The sequence below is a fragment of the Festucalex cinctus genome, chromosome 14 (genome assembly GCF_051991245.1).
Source record: "Festucalex cinctus isolate MCC-2025b chromosome 14, RoL_Fcin_1.0, whole genome shotgun sequence".
NCBI lineage: Eukaryota > Metazoa > Chordata > Actinopteri > Syngnathiformes > Syngnathidae > Festucalex > Festucalex cinctus.
In genome coordinates, this window is record NC_135424.1 from 21,587,501 (window position 1) to 21,609,539 (window position 22,039).

At 43.8% G+C, this 22,039-nt stretch overlaps 2 protein-coding genes across 4 annotated transcripts in view; both read right to left on the bottom strand.

Annotated features, from left to right (window-relative positions):
* LOC144001373 (uncharacterized) overlaps window positions 1-4,195 on the bottom strand; it is a 7,035-nt gene extending 2,840 nt beyond the window's left edge. Inside the window, exons 1-2 of one of the 2 annotated variants that reach the window (XM_077495617.1) lie at window positions 3,945-4,195; window positions 1-1,916 (exon numbers count right to left, since the gene is read on the bottom strand). The exon at window positions 1-1,916 is cut by the window's left edge and continues 2,840 nt beyond it. In XM_077495617.1, the coding sequence (XP_077351743.1) occupies window positions 1,512-1,916; window positions 3,945-3,950 (411 nt within the window). In that variant the 5' untranslated portion in view covers window positions 3,951-4,195 and the 3' untranslated portion in view covers window positions 1-1,511. The remainder of the gene's footprint in view (window positions 1,917-3,944) is intronic. The other variant, XM_077495616.1, reaches the window with a different exon arrangement.
* Window positions 4,196-5,730: 1,535 nt separating this feature from the next.
* The window catches only part of arfgef3 (ARFGEF family member 3), a 51,573-nt gene continuing 35,264 nt past the window's right edge, over window positions 5,731-22,039 (bottom strand). For both annotated transcript variants that reach the window (XM_077494664.1, XM_077494663.1), the window contains exons 30-42: window positions 21,184-21,312; window positions 20,932-21,108; window positions 19,527-19,641; window positions 19,347-19,449; window positions 17,238-17,369; window positions 12,073-12,203; window positions 11,544-11,622; window positions 10,695-10,837; window positions 10,409-10,580; window positions 10,231-10,332; window positions 9,007-9,368; window positions 8,636-8,909; window positions 5,731-7,725 (exon numbers count right to left, since the gene is read on the bottom strand). In XM_077494664.1, the coding sequence (XP_077350790.1) occupies window positions 7,534-7,725; window positions 8,636-8,909; window positions 9,007-9,368; window positions 10,231-10,332; window positions 10,409-10,580; window positions 10,695-10,837; window positions 11,544-11,622; window positions 12,073-12,203; window positions 17,238-17,369; window positions 19,347-19,449; window positions 19,527-19,641; window positions 20,932-21,108; window positions 21,184-21,312 (2,111 nt within the window). In that variant the 3' untranslated portion in view covers window positions 5,731-7,533. The remainder of the gene's footprint in view (window positions 7,726-8,635; window positions 8,910-9,006; window positions 9,369-10,230; window positions 10,333-10,408; window positions 10,581-10,694; window positions 10,838-11,543; window positions 11,623-12,072; window positions 12,204-17,237; window positions 17,370-19,346; window positions 19,450-19,526; window positions 19,642-20,931; window positions 21,109-21,183; window positions 21,313-22,039) is intronic.

Genomic DNA, 22,039 nt, shown 5'->3' on the forward strand with positions numbered 1-22,039 from the left:
CTGTACTGTGATGAGGTCGGAAACCTGACTGGAATTTATCCAAAAGTCCGTTTAAGCTCAAAAAATTGCTGAGCTGATTAAAAACCACTTTTTCAACTATTTTAGTTACGAAGGGAAAGTTTGCGATTGGTCTATAATTTGCTAGCAGGGAGACATCCAGTGTTCTCTTTTTTAGAATGGGCTTGACGGCGGCTACTTTCAGACATTTAGGAAGTTCACCTGATTGAAGTGAGCAATTTATTATTTGTTGTAAATCGATCTGAACAGATTTCACAATGGTTTTGAAAAAGCCAGATGGAATTGTGTCAAGACAGCTCGTGGAAGGTTTCAATTGCTGAACCAAGTCTACTACAGTATTTTGATCCACCGAGTCAAATTCTGTCATGGTAATTAAATTATTCCTAGGTGATTTTAAGTGCAGCATCGTTTTGTTATTTTGCTGGTTTGTAACAATGTTTGACCTGATGGCTTGTACTTTTTCACTAAAGTAGCAGGCAAATTCATTGGATTTATCTGTTGAGTGGAGTTCTGGCGCTGTTCGATTTGGGGGATTTGTAAGTTTGTCAACCACGCCAAATAGAGTGCGTGTATTGTTGAGGTTCCTACTAATAATTTCAGAAAAGTGTTGTTGTCTAGCTATTACTAACTCTTGGTTAAAATGACAAAGACATTGTCTGTACAGGTCAAAATGAACTTGGAGTTTAGTTTTTCTCCACTTTCGCTCTGCTTTTCTGCATTTAGATTTCAAAGTCATTATGTTGGTAGTACACCTCCAAGGTGTTTTAGTTCGGGATGAAATGGTCTTAGTTTTAATAGGAGCAACAGCATCCAAAACATTTGAGATTTTTGAGGTGAATTCATCCAGAAGTTCATCAACAGTCTCTGCATTTACAGTTGGTGATGCAGCCATTAATTCCATAAACATGTTGCTTGTATTCTCATTTATGTACCTTTTTTTAATCGAGACAGTAGTTGTTTGAACTTCTGGGATTGTTTGTAATTCAAAAAACACACAGGAATGATCTGAAATAGCCAGATCTTTCACCTCAACAGATAAAATGTCAACACCTTTAGAGATGACGAGATCAAGAATGTGACCTTGATTGTGTGTTGGACCTTTTACATGTTGTGAGAGACCAAAAGTATCAAGTATATTACAAAATTCTTTGGTATTTTTATCCAAGTTGTTGTCAACATGAATGTTAAAGTCTCCAGTTAAGACCAGATAGATAATCATAGTCGGTACAAATTACTGACAGCATTGTAGACACGTCCACTTCCTTCTTTTCCCTTTATCTTTGGATGTTTTTGCCTCGCTCATCAGGCGAACAGACATTGACGTATATATTTTTTTATGTTCATTGATGCAGGCCGACGTCATTGTCGTGTCAACCATTTCAACGGTGGGCGGGGAATGGGCCATGTTGAACGCTGTCGGGGGGCCAGGGGCGGCGGGCGGGCGTTCTCTGATGTGACATATTTGATGTTGACGACGGTCGCACTTTGGCCCCTCAGTGGGAAGTGGGAGCTGGCCCGTGGAGTCGGGGGCTCGTCGGCTGTCCGGCGTCCTCTGCGCTGCTGGCGCTGGCGGCTCTGGCGATCCTGCTGAGGGCGCCCTCGTACGGCGAGGGCAGGTAGACCATCAGGAAGACGCCGTCGTCGGAGGCGGAGCTGGGCAGCCGGCGGAGCGACGACAGCAACCGGCAATTCCTCTCGGGGTCCCGCAGGTCCTCCAGCGCGACCACGTCGGCCAATCCCAGTTTACCGCCCAAGGCCAAGCCCCGCTTCCGGCGCCACAGAGCCACGGCCACCACGCCTAGGAAGAGAAGCAGGAAGGAGACTGTCGCCACGGCGATGGCGGCCGTCGGACCCCAGTTCCAGGCTCTCGTCTCGCCGCCCGAACTCTGCTGCTGGGCCTACGTACGCACGCACACACGTGACGTCATCAGCTCGCGTGACGTCATGGCAAAGTGGACTTTTGGCATATGAAACGGCAAAAATTCGACTTCATCAATTTGCAACTTCACCATTTCAGCTATTTTCCCGGTTTTTGCTCAAAAATGACATCCCCCAAATAAAAAGAGCTAGGATGCATTCAAGGAAGGTCGGAAGTTAGGTATATCCGAGTTGGTTTTTACCAGTTCCGACCTGAAAGCGTTAGAGGCGAAAGTAAACAACCAAAATTACTGGTCGCCACTGTAGAATGACGTCACGTCTAGGCTCTCGGTGAAGTCGGGGTCCTTTTTTTTTTCCGACTTCGCATTCCGTACACACTTCCTGCTTTGAACTCGGAAAAGTCCCACTTCCCACCATACTTGAATGCAGCATATCTCTGCATCCACAAGGTATATTTGAATAATCCTTGTTTCATAGTAAAGGGAACATTTGAGAGAAAAACAAACCCCTTGTGTGCTTTGCATGAAGTAGCACAGCGGGAGAGCCAAATTTTTTCACTGTTATTTGATCATTCAACAAGTTGGTGTTTGAGCTGCTTTTGGGGCATGTCAAAACTGGCAGTTTTCTACAGTTGAATTTGAGGTGCATGATATTGTTTGATGATTAGTGCATTGTTTCACACAGTTTCTTAACCATTGCAGAGAAATGGGAAGTTCAGGTCCAGAAAGTAAAAAGCCTGCCACAGTTTGGCTTTAGCCACAGGTGCTTCTACTCGACTGGCAGGTAGGTAAACGCGCGGTGTGGGTCAACCTGTGGGCTGCGGCCAAACTGTGGCAGGCTTTTTACTTTCTGGACAACTCGTTGTGAAAAGTACACAAACGACATGATGACACCTGTCACATGAAATCAGAGCCAAGACGTGAGATGCCAAATGTTATCATTCACCTATTAGGAACATTTGTGTTATTTTCCATCTCTTAAATTGTACACGACACATAGCCTAATTGTGATGCTTGGATGAATATGATTGCGGTTTTCAAACAATAATTGTCACTTCAATTCACGGAGTCAGCGTTTCCTTTCTTGCTTTTCTCTTTTCTAAACTTTGACCCGCCTGAATATAACTATTTCCCTGTGACGTCATTTGCTCGCTTGGAAATGACATTCCCGATACGTAACGTCACGTGTCTTTCTGACTGCCATCTGATGATTTTGATAAAACAAGTTTTAATGTTGAAATTAAGCATAATGTTGTGTCCGTAACGATATACGAAATTAAACCTACCTCTATATTTAAAAAAAAAAAGAAGGTGATTTTGATGTCCAGTCGAAAAAGGTTTGTTTGTTGTCAGCAGCGTTGACGGTTGTTGTCCCGCAGAGGGCGCTGTGGATCAATCACAATCCTCAAAGCCACGTCTTCCTTCTCTTACATGTATTTTTTTTAATTTCATAAATGTTCAAAAGAGTACAGTCTACAATCCATGTGTAATGTTGCTCTTTTTTTTCCCCTTTTTTTTTAATCGCATACATTTGGAATTATTACGAGTCAAATACTTGAAATAAGTCCATCAATTCCTTATCACGAGTTCTGTACATTTTTATGTGAACGTTCTCAAACACTTTATTCAAATTAACCACATATTTCATGTACAGAATGCAAATTCATCTGTGTTTCGTCTTTTAATATTCGTCTTAACATTTTAACACTGCATTATTTTCAGTCTGATTGGATTCAAAATAATTATTGGCGATGATCAAGCAAATCAACAGTCCCAAAAAAAGGAGTCGCTATATTGTTCTGAACGATCCTTTACGTGCACGTTAATGCATTTGAATCTCATTTCGTTAGCGTAATCGCAAGATATTCATTTTGACAACTACCAACTCACGACTCATCGACTCAAGTTTTTGCGGATGACGTCACTTTTATTTTGGATTGCTAATGACGCTAATAGGCTAAACAAACAAACAAACAAACAACAAAACAAAATGCCTCATTTGCGTGCGCAAGTGGAGAAGTTTGAATTGTGTTCTGAGATGAGACTCACGTACATCGCTGTGCGCGTCAGTGGACGTCGCGCTCGACCAGTCGAGCGAATCTCGGCCGGCGGGGCCGAACTTGGTCCAGCTGCTATCCAGAAGCTTCCTCATGGTGCCCAATCCGACCGAGCGCTGCTGCTGCTGACCACTGGCGTCATGCGCGCGTGTCTGTGCGCTCCGCACTGACGGCGGCACCATATTAAAGCTCGGCATGGGCGTGCGTGTGCGCGCGTGTACGAGTGAGAGCTGTACTGATGGGAGGGGCGTGAACGTCTGGTTGTCCACATGCTGCTGCTCCAGTGGTGCCTCATGTTACGAGTCACTCCATTTGTTGACATACGAGCGCGTTGCATTCAAGCAGCAGATTGGCACATGGTCAAGAAAGAAAGGTGCCATGTGACGCCATTTCCTTCTTCCAGTTTGGACAACATTTGCGCTTTCTTTCTTTCGCATAAAAAGTTTGAGCTCAACTCAATTTTTGGTTGAGTTGTTGTGCTTTGCATGATTTTTGGCTGCAGCCACGTCAACAACTTTTTTTTTAAGCTGACTTCCATTTGCTGCGATTGGCTGGCAACCAGTCCAGGGTGTACCCCGCCTACTGCCCAGAGCTAGCTGAGATAGGCTCCAGCACCCCCCGCAACCCTTGTGAGGAATAAGCGGTCAAGATGATGGATGGATGGATGGACTTCCATTTGCTCAGCAGCATAATGTGCGAATCAGGCGAATTCAGATGACATCACAATGGCATCAACATGTGCAATTGAGAATTGGTCTAAAATATCGATATATCGAAATTATGTTCCTTTTCATAGCCCAATATCGATTGATAAAACCATGAATCGATACTTTTATACTGCACAAAAAAAACTAGCCAGTAGAGGGTGCTTGAACTGCACAAATGGAAAGCAACCTGACTTTTTGAACAGATTTGTTGCTTTTAATATCGTGATATGACGACAATATATTGTGACAGTTTTAATATCTCAATATCACAATATTGCCGTTATCGTTACATCCCTAATTGGTAGTGTGTGTAATCCTGAAGTGAATCCAAAATCAATGTGAATCGTCAATTGAATCGAATCGGGACTTTCTGAAAGGAATGAAATCCATTTTGGAAATCTGAATCGATACCCAGCCCTACTTGAGACCTGTTGACGTTGTTGCACATTTGGTGAAAATAAAATTAGCTCTTTTTCAAAAGTGTGACATGAAATCACTCACGTCGGAACTTTTTCTCCGTTTTTTGTTTGTTTGTTTGTTTGCACTTGTGTTTCCTCGCAGCAAACAAAGTTGAGGGACGAGACGCCTGATGTGAAAGCCGCTTAACGGCCAAGATCAACTTTGAGATTTATTTATTTTTTCGTGTGGAAATCTCCAATCCTGCAAAGTCAAGTGAGCATTGTGCTGGTGGCACCACACGCACACACACGCACTGGCCTACTTCCTGCCACGCACACACACACGGATGGGAGGGCGGGATTAGTAGTCGGGCGTCCTGCTCGTCATTGAGGACAAGTTGACGAGTTCATCACTGCTTCAATGAACTCGCTTCCAAAGACACCAACAGGAAAGCGGCAAAATCACATTTTCTAATATGATTTTTTAGCAGTGGTGATAATTATGGAGACAATTTTGCAGCATATCCACATCGATTGAAAGATCAGCCATTCCATTTCCCATTTCATACTTGCTAGTTGGAGATGTTGTGCTCTCTGCGGGCCACGAGGATTCACTTTTTTTTTTCTGTTTTTTTTTTACAACTTCATATCAAAATAATCCCAAGTGACAAGCCAAAGATGAAATGTCAATTTTATTTGGAATGTTGTCAAACTTCATTTCGTGCCGAGAAGTGAAGGAAGAATTTCTTTGCTGACCTTTTCTTTCAATTTGCAACAAGATGGCAACATTTTGTTGAAAATTGCATGACGTCAATGTCGTTGGGAAGATTTTGTTGGTCAAAACGTTTTTGACAAGTTTGCATGACGCCAATATTTTCATTTTTACTGCAAATTAATGTCGGCCTCCTGAAGATTTGCAATTGGAGATGACCAATCTCGATCCAGCTCCAGTTTGGCTTTGAGGCACTTGCAACTCGCCGACTTCAAGCAAAGCAAAAGCGTGGCCAGCTTTTCACTTTGTGGAACTCGGATTTGACATCTCCGATTGCCATCGGTTATCAGCCACTGATCTGAATATATGACTGGATAGCCACGAGACTTTAGAGGTCGCGAGGCCGCCATATTGCTCCTCCCAAGAAACGTTTTTCGCCATACGATCCGATACATTCACAGTATCCAAATTGGAGAACATTTGAGACAGTATTTAGTAGAAACAGCATGATTGATCATGTTTTAAATTTGTTCAACATAAACGAGGACTTCAGACATTTTACAACTTGCCTTAAATACATGTAGAAATGATATGCTTTAATTCATTGACTGGCAGCTATTTTCACAGAAGCAACCCCCTTCAGTTCCATCTGTTTTAATAAAAATTTGACAGATTTTGCAAGGCCCACAGAATAGTGTCTTATTGCTATAAAACCATGAAATTTATCAAAAGAAAGATTAAAGTATTTTCTTTCGTCAGAAAAAAAAAAAAGAGTATATTTCTATCTGTTTCCGTTTTGCAGCAACTAGCATTGGAATATAGCTTCATCAGTATTCTAAATTTATTTAGAATTGTGAGTATTTTAGCTTTTTCCCCCAACATGGCCCTGGTTGATCGCCTTTGCTCTGCTGCCATCTGCTGGCCGTTTGTGTAATAAGTTCATTTATTCAACTGTTCTGTGCAGTTGAGGGGCTGCATCAAAGCCTTCTGTATGCTCTCGCATAAAAAAAAAAACAGTTTATAAATAGTAATACGTCTTTGGGACAGTACAGGATAGTACAGGAGAAAACATGTATACTTTTTAAATTAAAGAATTCTAAGTGTAATTCAACAAAAGATGCCTCTGCCAAATCTAATATTGGGGTCTAAGGAACTGAGCGATAACAGAAAAAGGAGGTCTTAAAAGACTTTTTAACTTGTTAAAAAATAGTGACCACCTGGGCACAAACCCTCCAACCCGCCTCCGGCCTTATACTAACTGCCTACGATCTGTATATGTCTCATCTGTACGGATAGCGTATAGTTTATTCAGTAGTCTGCTGGCGAGGTGGGAGGAGCAAGATGGCCGGCTTGTGACTTCAACAGCTTGCACAGGCATTTATGGGCTGTTAGCTATCCAGTCATATATTCAGATCAGTGGTATCAGCCCTGCAGAAAAACAAACAAAGCAATAAACTGAGACACTGTCGCCCTCTGCTGGCAACAGAAATGAAGGTCACAAGTGCGCATGTTGCCAAGGTCACACGAGCAAGGCCGGCAGCTGGCTCGCTCGCGTCACATCTCGACCAGCACAAAGAATTGACGCAAATGACGGCAAAGAATCGATATTGATCAAAAAGCAATAAACGCACCGCGCGAGTCGTACTCTTCATCGTCATCATCCTCTTTGGTTCCTCGCGGGTGGGCGGGCCCCACAACGAGGCTATAGCGGGAAGTTCGCCACGTCAAGCGGACGCGCCGAGCGCAAATTGCCGGGGGGTGATGTCATGGCGTGATGTCGTAGAGCGTGCCCACGCGCGCCAGCCAATCGCGCAGGGCCTGGCGCACGGCGCCGTCGCTGACGTGGCACGCCAGCTGGCACACGCTCGGGTAGAGCGCCGGCTGAAGCGCCACGAAGGTCGCGTCGGAAAGTTGCAGGAAGTGATGCAGCGCCGTCGCCACCATCTTGCTCCATGCCTGGATGACAAGCACACGCACACACGTCATCATCCTCATCATCATCATCATCATCATCACCAGGACCAGGTGAGCGACACATCATGAGTTACTTGCACACTTCACAACACGACGTCACATGTCATAACAAGCGGCAAGGCTCAAATGTTCAATGCTCAAAAAGAGCAACTTTCGAACCCTGTTTATTATTTTTTATTTATTTTTTTGCCAATCAATGACTTAATTTGAGGAGCAATTTCATGGACGATTGTTTGCTTCTTCATAGGACCAAATGAAATCAGTGGTCCCTCCCCCAAGAAACGTTTTTCGCCATACGATCTGATACATTTACAGTATCCAAAATGGAGAACATTTGAGACAGTACTTAGTAGAAACAGCATGATTTATCATGTTTTCAATTTGATCAACATAAACAAGAGGACTTCAGACATTTGACAACTTGTTTACAGGAGGAAACTTGTATATTTTCTGTATTAAAGAATTCTAACTGTAATTCACCAAAAGATGCCTCTGCCAAATTTAAAATTGGGGTCTAAGGAACTGAGCGTTAAAAGAAAAAGTGGTCATCAAAGCTGCACATGCCGTCCACTTGATATTTTTTTAAACTTGTTAAAAAATAGTGACCACCTGGGCACAAACCCCTCCACCCAATCTCCGGCTTTCTACTAACTGCCTACGAGCTGCATATGTCTCATCTGTATGTATAGCGTATAGTTTATACAGCAGTCTGCTCGCGAGGCGGGAGTAACAAGATGGCCGCCCTATGACTTCAATAGCTTGCACGGCGTGTATGGGCTATCGGCTATCCCGTCACATATACAGGTCAGTGGTCTTTACACTCGTCAACAAACAAACAGCTGGCGTGCTGACATGTGACATGCGTGTCGCCACGTTAGCGTTTTAGCGTCACCTGGATCTGCGCCTGCGCGTCGCTGGCGGCGACGTGTCCGTGGGAGCCGACGGCCGAGCCCGATCGAGAACGCAGGACTTCGGCACCGGCGCTGTGGGAGTGTCGGAGGGGCGGGGTCTGCGGATCCTGCGCCAGACCACGCCCCCGCGGCCGCCTGTCGCACTTGCTGCGTTTGTATTGGCTGACCAGCTTGGCCAAGCTTCGGTCCGTCGCCATGGAGACCAGCTTGGTGCCGGCACTCTCCCACCAGTCCTTCCCGCAGCCGTCGCGCAAGCTGGCGGGAAAACGCGGCAAAAAGGAAAACGTAAACAACAACAAAAAATGTCTAATCAAATCAAACGTTTGTCAGCGACGACATCATTGAATCTGACCTGAACGGCGGAGTGTGCGCGGCAGGCGTTTCCCCCGGCGACGGCGTGCGACACGTGAATCCGCCTTCCTCCGAGGGCGTGTCCCCAGCCGCCGACGTGGGCGTGGACGACTCGGACGGGAAGAGCGGCAAGAAGAAGGAGCGGCGGTCTCGCAGGGGCGGGGTCGGCGCGGCGGCGGCGTCCTCCTCCAGGTCTCGGTGCATCTGGACGTAACTGCCGCACGCATCCGCGCTCAGCTTGTGAAGACGTTTCACCAGCCACGCCCACTCCGGCACGCCGCCGCCCGCCGCCGGGGCCACGCTCAGCGACGACATGGCCGCCCGCCACTGATGGCGCTTGTCGCGCCCACGCGGGGGGCTCACCTGCGCGTGTGTGCGTTTGGACATTCAAAAAAGCTTTTAGTACAGAAAATTAATACAGATTAAATAAGTAATAATAATAATAATAAGAAGAAGAAAAACATTTTTTTTCAGAATAAAATTGGACTTGACTGAAGAAAAAAAAAGTTGTATTTTGGCACAACATGAAAAAAAAGTTGCAATTCATAATTGTCCCTAAAAGTTGCATTTTTCTAACAAAAGGTGGATGCAGAATTTATAAAGTTTGTATCATTTTAAATCAGATTTCAAAATAAAACTAACTTGAGGGGGGAAAAAAAAAAAGTCATATTTCAAAATAAAGTTGGACTTCACTAGAAAGTTGAATATATGTTATAATATGGTTATTATCATCTAGATAAAAAAAATAATGCAGAAAAATTACTTCTATTAATTTTTTGTAGTCATACTTTTGCAAATAAAATTTGTGTTTTTTTTTATTTTATATTTCTTGAAAAAGTGTCTATTTTCTGAAAAAAATGTGTCTACATTGAAAAAAAAGATCCAACAAAAAGTTGAAAAAATAGAAAAATTAAAGTCAAATATTTCTGAGAATTATATTATAATTATATAAATATAATTATATTTCACCAAAAGTCAAAAATTTGCAAATTGAATTTTTCACAAAGCGGTCTAGTGGCGAAATGTTGTCTTGAACAGCACTTAAGCTTCCTTGTGGCCGTCCATCGGTTTGCTTTTCCAAAAAATGCCGTATTGTGTTTGACATGATTATGGCGGAAAATTTTTGGTGATTTTATGGCAACTCTCAAAGAGCACAAAATTTTCATCCAGTTATTCTGAATTGTACATGTTGGCGACGGGACGCAAGTGTGCGTGCACACGTCACCTGCGCCGTCTCTTCAAAGATGTCTTCATCCTCCGAGGACGCCGAGCCGGGACGTGACGAGTCCGAGCTTCCGTCCTCGTCCTCGTCCAGGATTTTCTTAACCTGCCGGCGAAGAAGCACGACAGCGCCTTTAGCGCCAGGGGGAGGAGGCGGGGCAGAGAACAGAAAGGGGCGGTACCTGGTGTGCAGTCAAACCATCGGCCTGACTCGAGATGGCGCCGAGCAGCACCCGCACGTACAGCTTGAAGCTGCTGGCCGCCTGCCGGTACAGGTTGGCGGCGCCGCACACGCCCGACACCTTCATCAGCAGATACTTCAGACCCGGACGCGTGTCAAAGTCACGCGCCGTCCTGCGTGCACCACAACACGTCATATGTAGCACGTCCATCGCACAACTTACGTCACGTCACAATCCAATCACTTCGCAAATGTTCCCATGAACGTTTGGCCGAAGCCCCGCCCACCTGTAGGAGTCAAGGAGCAGGTCCAGGATGATTGACAAGTTGCTCATGGACAGGTAACGCAGGAAGCCTGTTGCCGGACGCGGGACGGGTTCAGAGGTCACAGGAGTCGCCCTCTCTGGGCCATCCGGCTGATTGACCAACTCCTGATCAATCAATCAATCAATCAATCAATCAATCAATCAATCATGACATCAATCAGTCAATCAATCACTCATTTGGATCAATCAATCACTCATTGGCTTAATCAATCAATCACTCATTGGATCAATCAGTCAATAAATCACTCATTGAATCAATCAATCAATCATTGGATAAATTAGTCAATCACTCATTGTATCAATGAGTCAATCAATCACTTTCAATGGATCAATCAGTCAATCAATCAATCATTGAATCAATCAATCAATCATTGGATAAATTAGTCAATCACTCATTGTATCAATGAGTCAATCAATCACTCTCAATGGATCAATCAGTCAATCAATCAATCATTGAATCAATCAATCACTTATTGGATCAATCCATCACTCACTCATTGGATCAATTAATCAATCACTCATTAGATTAATTAATCAACCAATCATTGGATCAATCAATCACTCATTGAAGCAATCAATCACTCATTGGATCAATCAATCAGGCAAGCAATCACTCATTGGATCAATCAACCACTCATTGGATCAATCAGGCAATCAATCACTCATTAGATTAATTAATCAACCAATCATTGGATCAATCAATCACTCATTGAATCGATCAACCACTCATTGAATCAATCAATCAATCATTGGCTCAATCACTTATTGGATCAATCACTCAATCAGTGAGTGGAGCCGTGTGGGCGTGTACCTCCAGCAGGATGTCGGAAAGGTTCTGGAGCAGAACTTGATGTGACAGGAGACTCACCACCACGTTACGGAAGGGAATCCTGAAACACGCACCAACAACAACATGCGTGTGTGTGTGTGCATGTGTAAGCTTGCTCGGCGGCAGCACGAGAAAATCTTACCCAACTTTCCTAAGAGCAGCGGTGGCAAAAAAAAAAAAAAAAAAAAGTAAAGGAAGTCACAAATGGAGACAATTTAGTGGCATTTCCTGGCCAAGAGCAAAGTTGCATCTGAGCGGCTTTCGTGCAGCGGCGGCAAGTGTTTGCCAACTCGTTACCCTGCTTGATTTGACTTGCCAGCGCAAACTTGACAGCGGCAGCGGCAACAAACTCAACGGCAAGACTAGCCACGCCCCCGCCGGCACAAACGAACGCCAAAACCAACTCCACTCGGATGGCAAATTGTTGTGAAAATCAAAATCTAGAAAATCCATTTCAGCCTGAAACAGCAAGTGAGTGTGCAAAATTCGGGGCTTTCCACATTTGTGTCACCTGTTGTGGGCGTGTCCGTCGGCATGACGATCTTGTGGCGGCTCAATGATCAAAACACACGACTGGGCGTGCTCAAAACCGTCCTTGTTGTTGGGTGTCTTTGGCGAACACTGGCTGTCCAGCAGGAACACCTGAGGCACGCACACGGAGATTGGAGTTAATTGACGTGAGGAGGCCATCACTGGAAATGCGTTTCATGCCAAACTGGGCATGTGGCGGCTAAAGCCTGGTTCACACGGCAGGAGAATTGGCCCGATTTTAGCCCCGAATTTCCCCTCCCAACAATCGTAAGGACGCGCCGAGACGCAAGCGATAATCTTCACAGATAATCCTGCCGTGTGTGTCACCACACACGGCGCCTCCCGATATCGGCGCTCGGAAGGACCCCCGACTTGAAATCGGGCATATCCAACATGTTGGATTTTTTAGCCCGACTTCGCTCCGCGCAGCCGATAGGACAGTGACGTGCAGCCAATCAGAAAGCGAGCCAGCGAGGAAGCCGGTGGGGAATCCAAAATCAAAACAGTCATGACGCAGCAGAAGGTCTGTGCTCGCGCTATTACGCTCTTTTTAGTTTTTTAATTATTTGTATTATTATTATTATTATTATTATTAATATTAATATTTTTTCATACACGTACACACATTCTCCACAAATAAACGTGGTCTCTTTTTATGCCGCTTTTTCGGCTGAAAACCAGGATCGACTCATGTTGACGACTCGGAAGCCACGTTTAATCTTGAGAGGTTTTGCGAGACTTCCCGTCACATTCTTGAATGAACTCGGCTCGTGTGGAGTGTGTTGATTGTGCAGTGTGGCCGCACACCACGCACGGTACGTTCAAAACTGGAACTCCCGTGATTTTTTTCTCTTCACGTGTGGTGTCTGTCAAAGATTGGAAATCGGCCGACAATTTTAAAATCTTGCCGTGTGAACCAGGCTTAAGTTGAATTTCACTTGCAGACAACAGAAAAAACAAAATCAATCAATCGATCTCATCTTCCAGTGTGATCAGTTTGACTTTTTAGTTGCATTCAAAACTTGATTGATAAGTTGAGATGTTGATAGCGCTCATTTGTCAGACCATGCGAGCGTTTCAATACTGTGACTTTTTTGATTGATTTGAAGTTCGACATACATGTTGGAAAATAGTAGGAAGATGTATAAATGTTGATATTCCTAAAATATTTTTACCATTTGTAACACATTTGATGAACATGATGATGACAAACTGCAACCTCGGATGACCTTTGTGAGGAGGCTGATAATTTGCACGTGAAAACGACGAGGAGAGGACTTCCTCCATCTCCAATTTTGTTGGCCTCTAATGAGTATCGCCAGCCGGCCTCAACGAGTATCAAGACCTTCCAATAAGGCCAGTACCGATACCTGCTGTCGGTATTCAACTTTCCTTTGTGAGAGGTTGTACCTTTTAATAGTGTTGTAAACATAAAAGTGCAAAAAATGTTAAACTAAGAAACATGGCTACATTTTTTTTAGTCATTGATACAGTAAGTTCATAATAATTCATCAAATTGAGTTAAATTTAAAACGATGTATTGTACTGTAAAAAACGAGTGTAATATTGATTTGTGTTGAGGTCATTTTTCTGCCACTAGATGGCAGAATTGCTTTTGTAAGACGGTGACAGCTCAGTGCATTTTTCTTTTCTTATTTTCACTGCCTTTGACAAGTATACTTGTCAATTGTATTTCTTAGAGCGGGGATAAATAGGGGCTAATCTGACGATGCTCCACAGTAAATGTCAAACTTGGAAACAACTTTACTGATGCCCAACCACCGGTAGATGACATCATTGCCCAATTTTATACGAAATAAACACAGTTTCAGAGTCCATGGGAGAAATGGCTGTATTTTGGCAAACCTACATTTTTCTACTGTCAATTATAAAAGAACGGGACAGTACAAAATGTAGGGAGTCTATTCTGTCATTTGGTACATTCCGTTTATATATGATTATTGAACGTAATATCAAATGGGTATTGAAAATTTTGAAATTTTCTAAAATGGCTGGCAGTGAATGAGTTAAAGGGATACTTGACTTATTGAACCATTTTCAGCAGTAAAAAGTTTTGTCCACAATGGATGTGATAACATTATTTTTCATGTGCAATGAATACCTTTAAAAAGTCATTTTTCCATCACCTGTGTTGAGGAAGTAGGTAACGACCAATCTTGGTGCACCTGTTTTCTGGTTTTGGTCAGCAAAGAGCCATGATTGGTCATCACCACTGATCTGACTTTAACCCCGGGTTTTCACCGGATGCGGTTGCGGTGCGGTGCGTCTTGACTGCGTGCTCCGGACGGGTCAATTTTTTTGTCAATCCACACCGGCTCCGCACAGCTGCGGTCCGGCAGCTCCGTCGCCGCCCACTTCCCAACGTGTCTCGCGGGACCGCGCGCGCGCGCGATCATATGGCATTTCACAACGACAAACATACAGAAAGTCTGTGCTCAACAGAGAAGCAGAAAGAGAGGTGGACTTCTTTTGATTTAACCTTTTCTTCTTCTTCTGCTATGAGATTCCATGCAGCATCCTTTTTTTGGTTGTCCTTGTAAAGTATATTAATAACGAGAGTCGGGTCAGTGCGGGTCCACTCTTTATTTCTGTCTTCCGCGTCCGGCTGCCGCTCAGTACGGCAAGCGAGACGGGCACAACAAGCAATCGCGAACATCAAACTCACAATACATTACAGTCCTTATAAAAAGGATGTGCCGTGTCATATATTATTTTGTGGTTTTCCACCTCCAATATAAACCTCTCCTCGTCCATGTTCGCTGGTGTCTAACCCTGGGTTTTCACTGGATGCGTTTGCGGTGCGGTTGCGGTGCGGTCCGGCGACGCAAGCAATTAGATTCCATTCATTCGAATGGTGCAGTTTACACCGCTTGCGGGTGCGTTGCGTGTCGACTGCGGAAGGCCTGCGGCGTGCCGCAAGCCTTCCGCAAGGATAGGCCTATTTTCTATTTTTGCCGGACGCCGCAGCGGTAGGCCTCCGGCAAATGGCAAGCTAGCACAAAACACATCGAGCGGGACAGGAAGACCGAGGCAGTTTCAAAATAAATTTCCGGTTACCTTTCAGAATAAAACACTCGCCAGCTCCTATTTCGCAAGTTTTTCAGCAAAACGTGACGTGGGCGTCGCCGGGCCATGTGCTCATTCACGGTTTAGACACCAGCGAACATGGACGAGGAGAGGTTTATATTGGAGGTGGAAAACCACAAAATAATATATGACACGGCACATCCTTTTTATAAGGACTGTAATGTATTGTGAGTTTGATGTTCGCGATTGCTTGTTGTGCCCGTCTCGCTTGCCGTACTGAGCGGCAGCCGGACGGGGAAGACAGAAATAAAGAGTGGACCCGCACTGACCCGACTCTCGTTATTAATATACTTTACAAGGACAACCAAAAAAAGGATGCTGCATGGAATCTCATATCTTTCTGCTTCTCTGTTGAGCAGACTTTCTGTATGTTTGTCGTTGTGAAATGCCACATGATCTCGCGCGCGCGGTCCCGCGAGACACGTTGGGAAGTGGGCGGCGACGGAGCTGCCGGACCGCAGCTGTGCGGAGCCGGTGTGGATTGACAAAAAAATGGACCCGTCCGGAGCACGCAGTCAAGACGCACCGCACCGCAACCGCACCGCAACCGCATCCAGTGAAAACCCGGGGTGAACCGTGAATGAGCACATGGCCCGGTGACGCCCACGTCACGTTTTGCTGAAAAACTTGCGAAATAGGAGCTGGCGAGTGTTTTATTCTGAAAGGTAACCGGAAATTTATTTTGAAACTGCCTCGGTCTTCCTGTCCCGCTCGATGTGTTTTGTGCTAGCTTGCCATTTGCCGGAGGCCTACCGCTGCGGCGTCCGGCAAAAATAGAAAATAGGTCTATCCTTGCGGAAGGCTTGCGGCACGCCGCAGGCCTTCCGCAGTCGACACGCAACGCACCCGCAAGCGGTGTAAACTGCACCATTCGAATGAATGGAATCTAATTGCTTGCGTCGCCGGACCGCACCGCAACCGCACCGCAACCGCAACCGCAACCGGTGTAAACCCGGGGTAAGACTTGAAAGGCCAAGACTTTTGAGGTTGCCATATTGCTCCTCCTAAGAATCATTTCTCAACATACCATCCAATACATTTACAGTATCCAAATTGGAGAACATTTGAGACAGTAATTAGAGGAACAGTATGATTTATGGTGCTCTAAATTTGTTAAACATAAACAAGCAGACTTCAGACATTTTACAACTTGCCTTAAATACATGTATAAATTATATGCTTAATGATGTTAGTACAGGAGAAAACGTATTTTTTTTTAAATTATTATTATTGGGGTCTAAGGAACTGAGTGATAAAAGAAAAAGGGGGTCTTCAAAGCAGCACATACAATTCACTTGTTAATTTTTAAAAAAATGTTTATTTATTTATTTATTTTTTACTTATTAAAAAATAGTGAGCAACCAGGCATAACCCCCCCACCCCACCTCTGGCCTTATACTAACTGCCTACAAGCTGTATATGTCTCATATGGACGTATAGCGTATAGTTTATACTAGGGGTGTGAATTGCCTAGTACCTGACGATTCGATCCGTATCACGATTCATAGGTCACGATTCGATTCGATGCCGATTAATCCCGATATGAATTTACAAGTCGATTGTTTTCATCAAAAATGGATGTTAAAAAATCGATTTGGCTGCCTATTGAATCGATTCGAGAATTGCGTGCTGCAGTATCGCGATATATTGCCGAATCGATTTTTTTTAACACCCCTAGTTTATACAGTAGTCTGCTCGTGAGGTGGGAGGAGCAAGATGGCCACCCTGTAACCTCAACGGCTTGCACTGGCGTGTATGGGCTATTGGCTAGCCAGTCATATATTCAGGTCAGTGGTCGCGACCTACTTAGCACGTGTGATGACGATCCTTTTGAAAGGTATTCCATTGTACATGAAAAGTAATGAATTTATCAAAATTTATTGTGGACAAAATATTAACTTTTGATTTTGAAAATGTCTCAATGAGTCAAGTGTCCCTTTCGAGATGCAAATGTTTGCCTTACGACAACGGCAAGATGATTTGATTGGCTGTTAAGATGTCAGTGTGTTGTTGTTGCATGTCAAGGCGTCATGTGACCTGCTGCGCCATGGCTCGGATCCTCCAGTACTCGGCCTCTGCTGACGGCGATGGCGAGGGCGCGGCCACCTTCACCTCGCAGGCGTCACCGTAGAAACTGTCCGAGCCGCTCTGGAAACACCACACCAGCTTCTACACGCCGGGACATGTCAACACGTGTCAACACGTCAAGCACATCCAGACAGACAAAATGGAGCAAGCACGCACGCACACGCGCCCATCACCACAAGATGGCCGCCGATGACCTCCTTCTTAATGGTGACGGGTGCGTGCGTGCGTGTGTCAGTGCAGATGTCAAAAGCGTAAGCGGCTTTACAGATTAGAGCCACATGTGTGCGTGCGTGTTGCTGCTGTGCGAGTGTGTGTTCACACTAGGATTTTCACCTTGTCGCCGCTGATATACAAACACACAGGCCTGCAGCGCTATTAAAATGTCCCCTACCCACAATGCAATTTGGGTGTCTTCAGGTTCTGCCGTGTTTGGCCTAATCACTAACATATATATATATGAATGGATAGCTGTTGAAGTCAGAGGGCGGCCATCTTGCTCCTCCCACCTCGCGAGTTGACTACTGTATAAACGGGGGTGGCTAAGTTCGGTCCCCGAGAGCCCCTATGCAGCCTGTTTTCCATGTTTCTCTCCACTAACTCACCTGATTCATGATCAGGATCGTTATCAGGCTTCTGCAAAGCTTGCTGATTAGCTGATCATTGGATTCAGCTGCGCTGAAGGCGGGACACTATGGAGTTAGAATCATGCCAAAACCCCGTAAACATAAAAAACGTGATCTACGTACACAAAACCTGATCTACAAACACAAAACCTGATCTACGTACACAAAACCTGATCTACAAACACAAAACCTGATCTACGTACACAAAACGTGTGATCTATACGCACACAAAACATGATCTACACACAGAAAGAAGCATTAGCTTTCAAGTGTAAAAAAATGTTTTGCGTACGTAAAAAGCAATTCTACAACTACGGATAAAAGTCACATGACTTTTGGCAGTGATATTCTGCCGAGCAGTTCTACGTGCCGAAAACCCAAGATCCAAACGCGCAAAGCCAGTAAACTTTACAGCAGGGACGCTGTTGAATCCGCGCCGTATAGAGAGAGAGCTTTTGTCCAAATTCACAAGGCTGGGGCCTTCAAAGGCCGAATTTGTCGGCTGCATGGCATCACTCCCGCCGCGACTCGACAACACACACAGACGTACATATGAATGGATTGTCAATGTTGCCTGTCGGTAGTGCATTGATTGACAACTCCATTCATGTGTAAGTCTATGCGTGTTGTCAAGTCGCGCCGGGAGTGACGTCATGCAGCCGACAAATTCGGCCTTCGGAGGAGCCAGCCTTGTGAATTTGGACACAGGTAGAGTTTAGCCAACTCCTTTAAAAACTACTACGCTGTGATTGGTCAACTGCTGGTCACATGACATATGGACGCCTTGTCCTTTGTACCATGCTGCTGCGATTACGTAATGTATTGCAATTGGCGTTTATAGAGCCATGGGTGTTTCTACTGTTGTTATCACTTACATCAGCATGGCGTTGTTCGCAATCACAACAATCAGGCAATGGCATTATAATGCAGGGTTAGAGTTAAGGTTAAATAAAGTAAGTAAAATACCACGATTTGATGTAGGTGGGGCTGCACTGCACACTGCAGCTTTCTACCTCATCAAATGATTGGTGTGCCCTGTTACTTTTTTTTTTTTTTAAGACTTTAGATTAATGAGGGTGTTTGTGATTGTGAACGCCATGGCTCTGGAAACGCCTATTGCAATGCATTATGTAATCGCAGCAAAATGGTAACAAGGCGTCTATATGTCATGTGACCAGTAGTTGACCAATCACAGCCTAATTCTTAAACAAGTCATTGTAGAATTGCTTTTTACGTACACAAAACATTTTTTTGCACTTGAAAGATAATTGGATACTCAATGTATTGGATTGTATGGCGAGAAACGGTTCTTGGGAGTAGCAATATGGCGGCCTCGCCACCTCAAAAGTCTTTGCCTCGCGGCTATCCACTCATATATATATATAAAGATCAGTGGGCCTCACACATGGACATGTTTGTGCGAGTGCGAGTGCACCTTGACAGGCTGCAAGGTAGCAGCAAAGGCGTCCCGCAGGGCGTAGCAGGCCAACCTCCACATGTCCTCGCTGAAGACGGGACCCACCGTCACCAGCACGTACCTGCAGACAACACGCCGTCACATCAACACCACGTATGTTGTTGCACACGTGTGTGCGCGCGTGTGTGCGTGCGTGACCTGATGCAGGAGCAGCCCACTCTGGAGATGGTCTCAGCTGCTTGCGACACGCACGAAATCAAAAGACTCAACAAGTCCTTCAACATCACCTTCAGCCAAAACTCACAACCCACGTCTGATGACATCACAACACAACACACATCAGCACAAAACACTTCAATTGAATTCAATTTGTGACAAAATATAATTAAATTAAATACATTTTTTTAAAAGTACAATTTAAATTATTAGTAGTAAAAATAACATTAGTATATACTGTATATATAATAATAATGATGATATTATTATTAGTAGTAGTAGTAGTAGTAAAAGTATTAGTATCTACTGTATTATATAATAATAATAATAATAATTCAAATTATTAGTAAAAATATTATTAACTCATTCACTGCCTTTGACAAGTATACTTGTCAATTGTATTTTTTAGAGCGGTGCTAAATGGGGGCGAATCTGAGCATGCTCCACTGTAAATATCAAACTTGGAAACAACTTTACTGATGCCCAACCACCGGTAGATGACATCATTGCCCCATTTTATAGGAAATAAACACAGTTTCAGAGTCCATGGGAGAAATGGCTGTATTTTGGCAAACCTACATGTTTCTGCTGTCAATTATAAAAGAACGGGACGGGACAAAAAGTAGGGAGTCTATTCTGTTATTTGGTAGATTCGGTTTATATATAATTATTGAATGTAATATCACGTGAGTATTGGAAATGTAAAAATTTTCTATAATGACTGGCAGTGAATGAGTTAATATATACTGTATAATAATAATTCAAATTATTAGTCAAGCCAAGTCATCTTTATTTATATAGCGCTTTCAAAAAGTAGTAAAAATAATATTAGTAGTATATACTGTATTATATAATAATTAGTCGTAAAACTAATAGTATCTACTGTATTATATAATAATAATAATTTAAATTATTACTAGTAAAAATAATTATTAGTATCTATCTACCGTATTATATAATAATACTGATAATAATAATAATAATAATAATAATAATAATAATAATAATAATAATAGAGTTATTAAGCCAATAATGAAATTACTGAAAATGTCTTTTTTTTTTTTTTTTTTTTTTTTTAAATTGATATTTGATAGTAAAGAAAAAATTGGAACGCAATCTGATTGAGTGTGCTGCTGTTTGTGGCCACCAGGAGGCAGCATAAGACAAGCACGCAGACATAAACGAAGAAGATGTGATGAACCTTTGGTCCTTGGGATGCAATTTAAACTCTAATGCTGACTTTTTGGAACTGAGCAACGTTTTGTTGTCGCTTGTTCAGCTTTTCCGTTTCGTCCTGGTCGACGTTCGGAACGTGTCGCCAGTTGGAGCGACCGAAAGGCGCTCTCCAAACATGCCGCATATTGCAAATGCTGGTGTTGCTCGTTACCTGCGTTGATGAAGTTGCTGACGTGCTCCACCACCAGCTCGCAGCAGAGGCCGATGGCGTGTTTGAAGTTGCCGGCGGCTGCATCCCAGTAGGCATGCTCGCCGCGGCTCCGCTGCAGCCACAGCGACATGACGGGCAGCAGCAGCCGCACCACGGCGAAGATGGCGAAGGCCGGACCTGCCCGACAACATTTTGACGTGAGCTTCCGCTTTGACAACATCAACAAGCAATTTGTACGTCCAGAAAGGTCACCTGGCACCACGGCGACCTCTCGCAGCAGCAGGAAGAGCGTCTCCAGGGTGGGCGGCTGATGCGGGCGGGGGCAGTCCGACACGGCGGCCGTCAGCTGCTCCAGAAGAAGAATCCACACCTGGATCAGACCTGAGGGACGGAAGGCGACACGCGTCAGAAGGCTCGCAGGTTGAGCCGCCGCCGTCGTCCCTTCCTGCCGTTTCGTGTTAATTTTATCAGCCATTTTGAAATTTTGTCTCAGTTTTTGCCCAGTTTCAGTCACGCTTGTTAGTTTTTTATCATAGTTAGTTAACCTCATCCTGTATTTATTTAGTCCATTCAGTCATCTATAAATCGAACATTTTCATATTTATTTTAGTCCAAGAAAACATTTTATTCGTCTAGTTTTAGTCAACAAAAAGTGTCAACGTATTTGTGTAGTTTTAGTCAGGACAATCATTTTACCCCTGTAGATTTTTTGGGTTGTAATTCTTTATTTATAACTTATCAAACTTTTCCAGATGGGTACAGTTCACGCGTGCAAAAATATGCATGTCATCAGTAATCCCTCCATTAAAAAACAAAACAAAACAAACAAAAAAAGACAAAACTTAATTCAATATAAACAATATAAGCATCATGAGCACCATGAACATCAGGGAGTGACCATACCATTATTTTCAAATTATTATTAATTCAAAATTAAATTGGGCTTTATTTATTTATTTTTTTGTTAGCAGATTATGTAAAACATTTCAGATCTTAAAACTATTTCACATAAAATTTTCTCTCATCTTTTGTGGTGAAAAATAACTTCACACACAAACAATAACATTATTGTTGAAACAATGTAGCTGTTGGATTAATGTGACGTTAG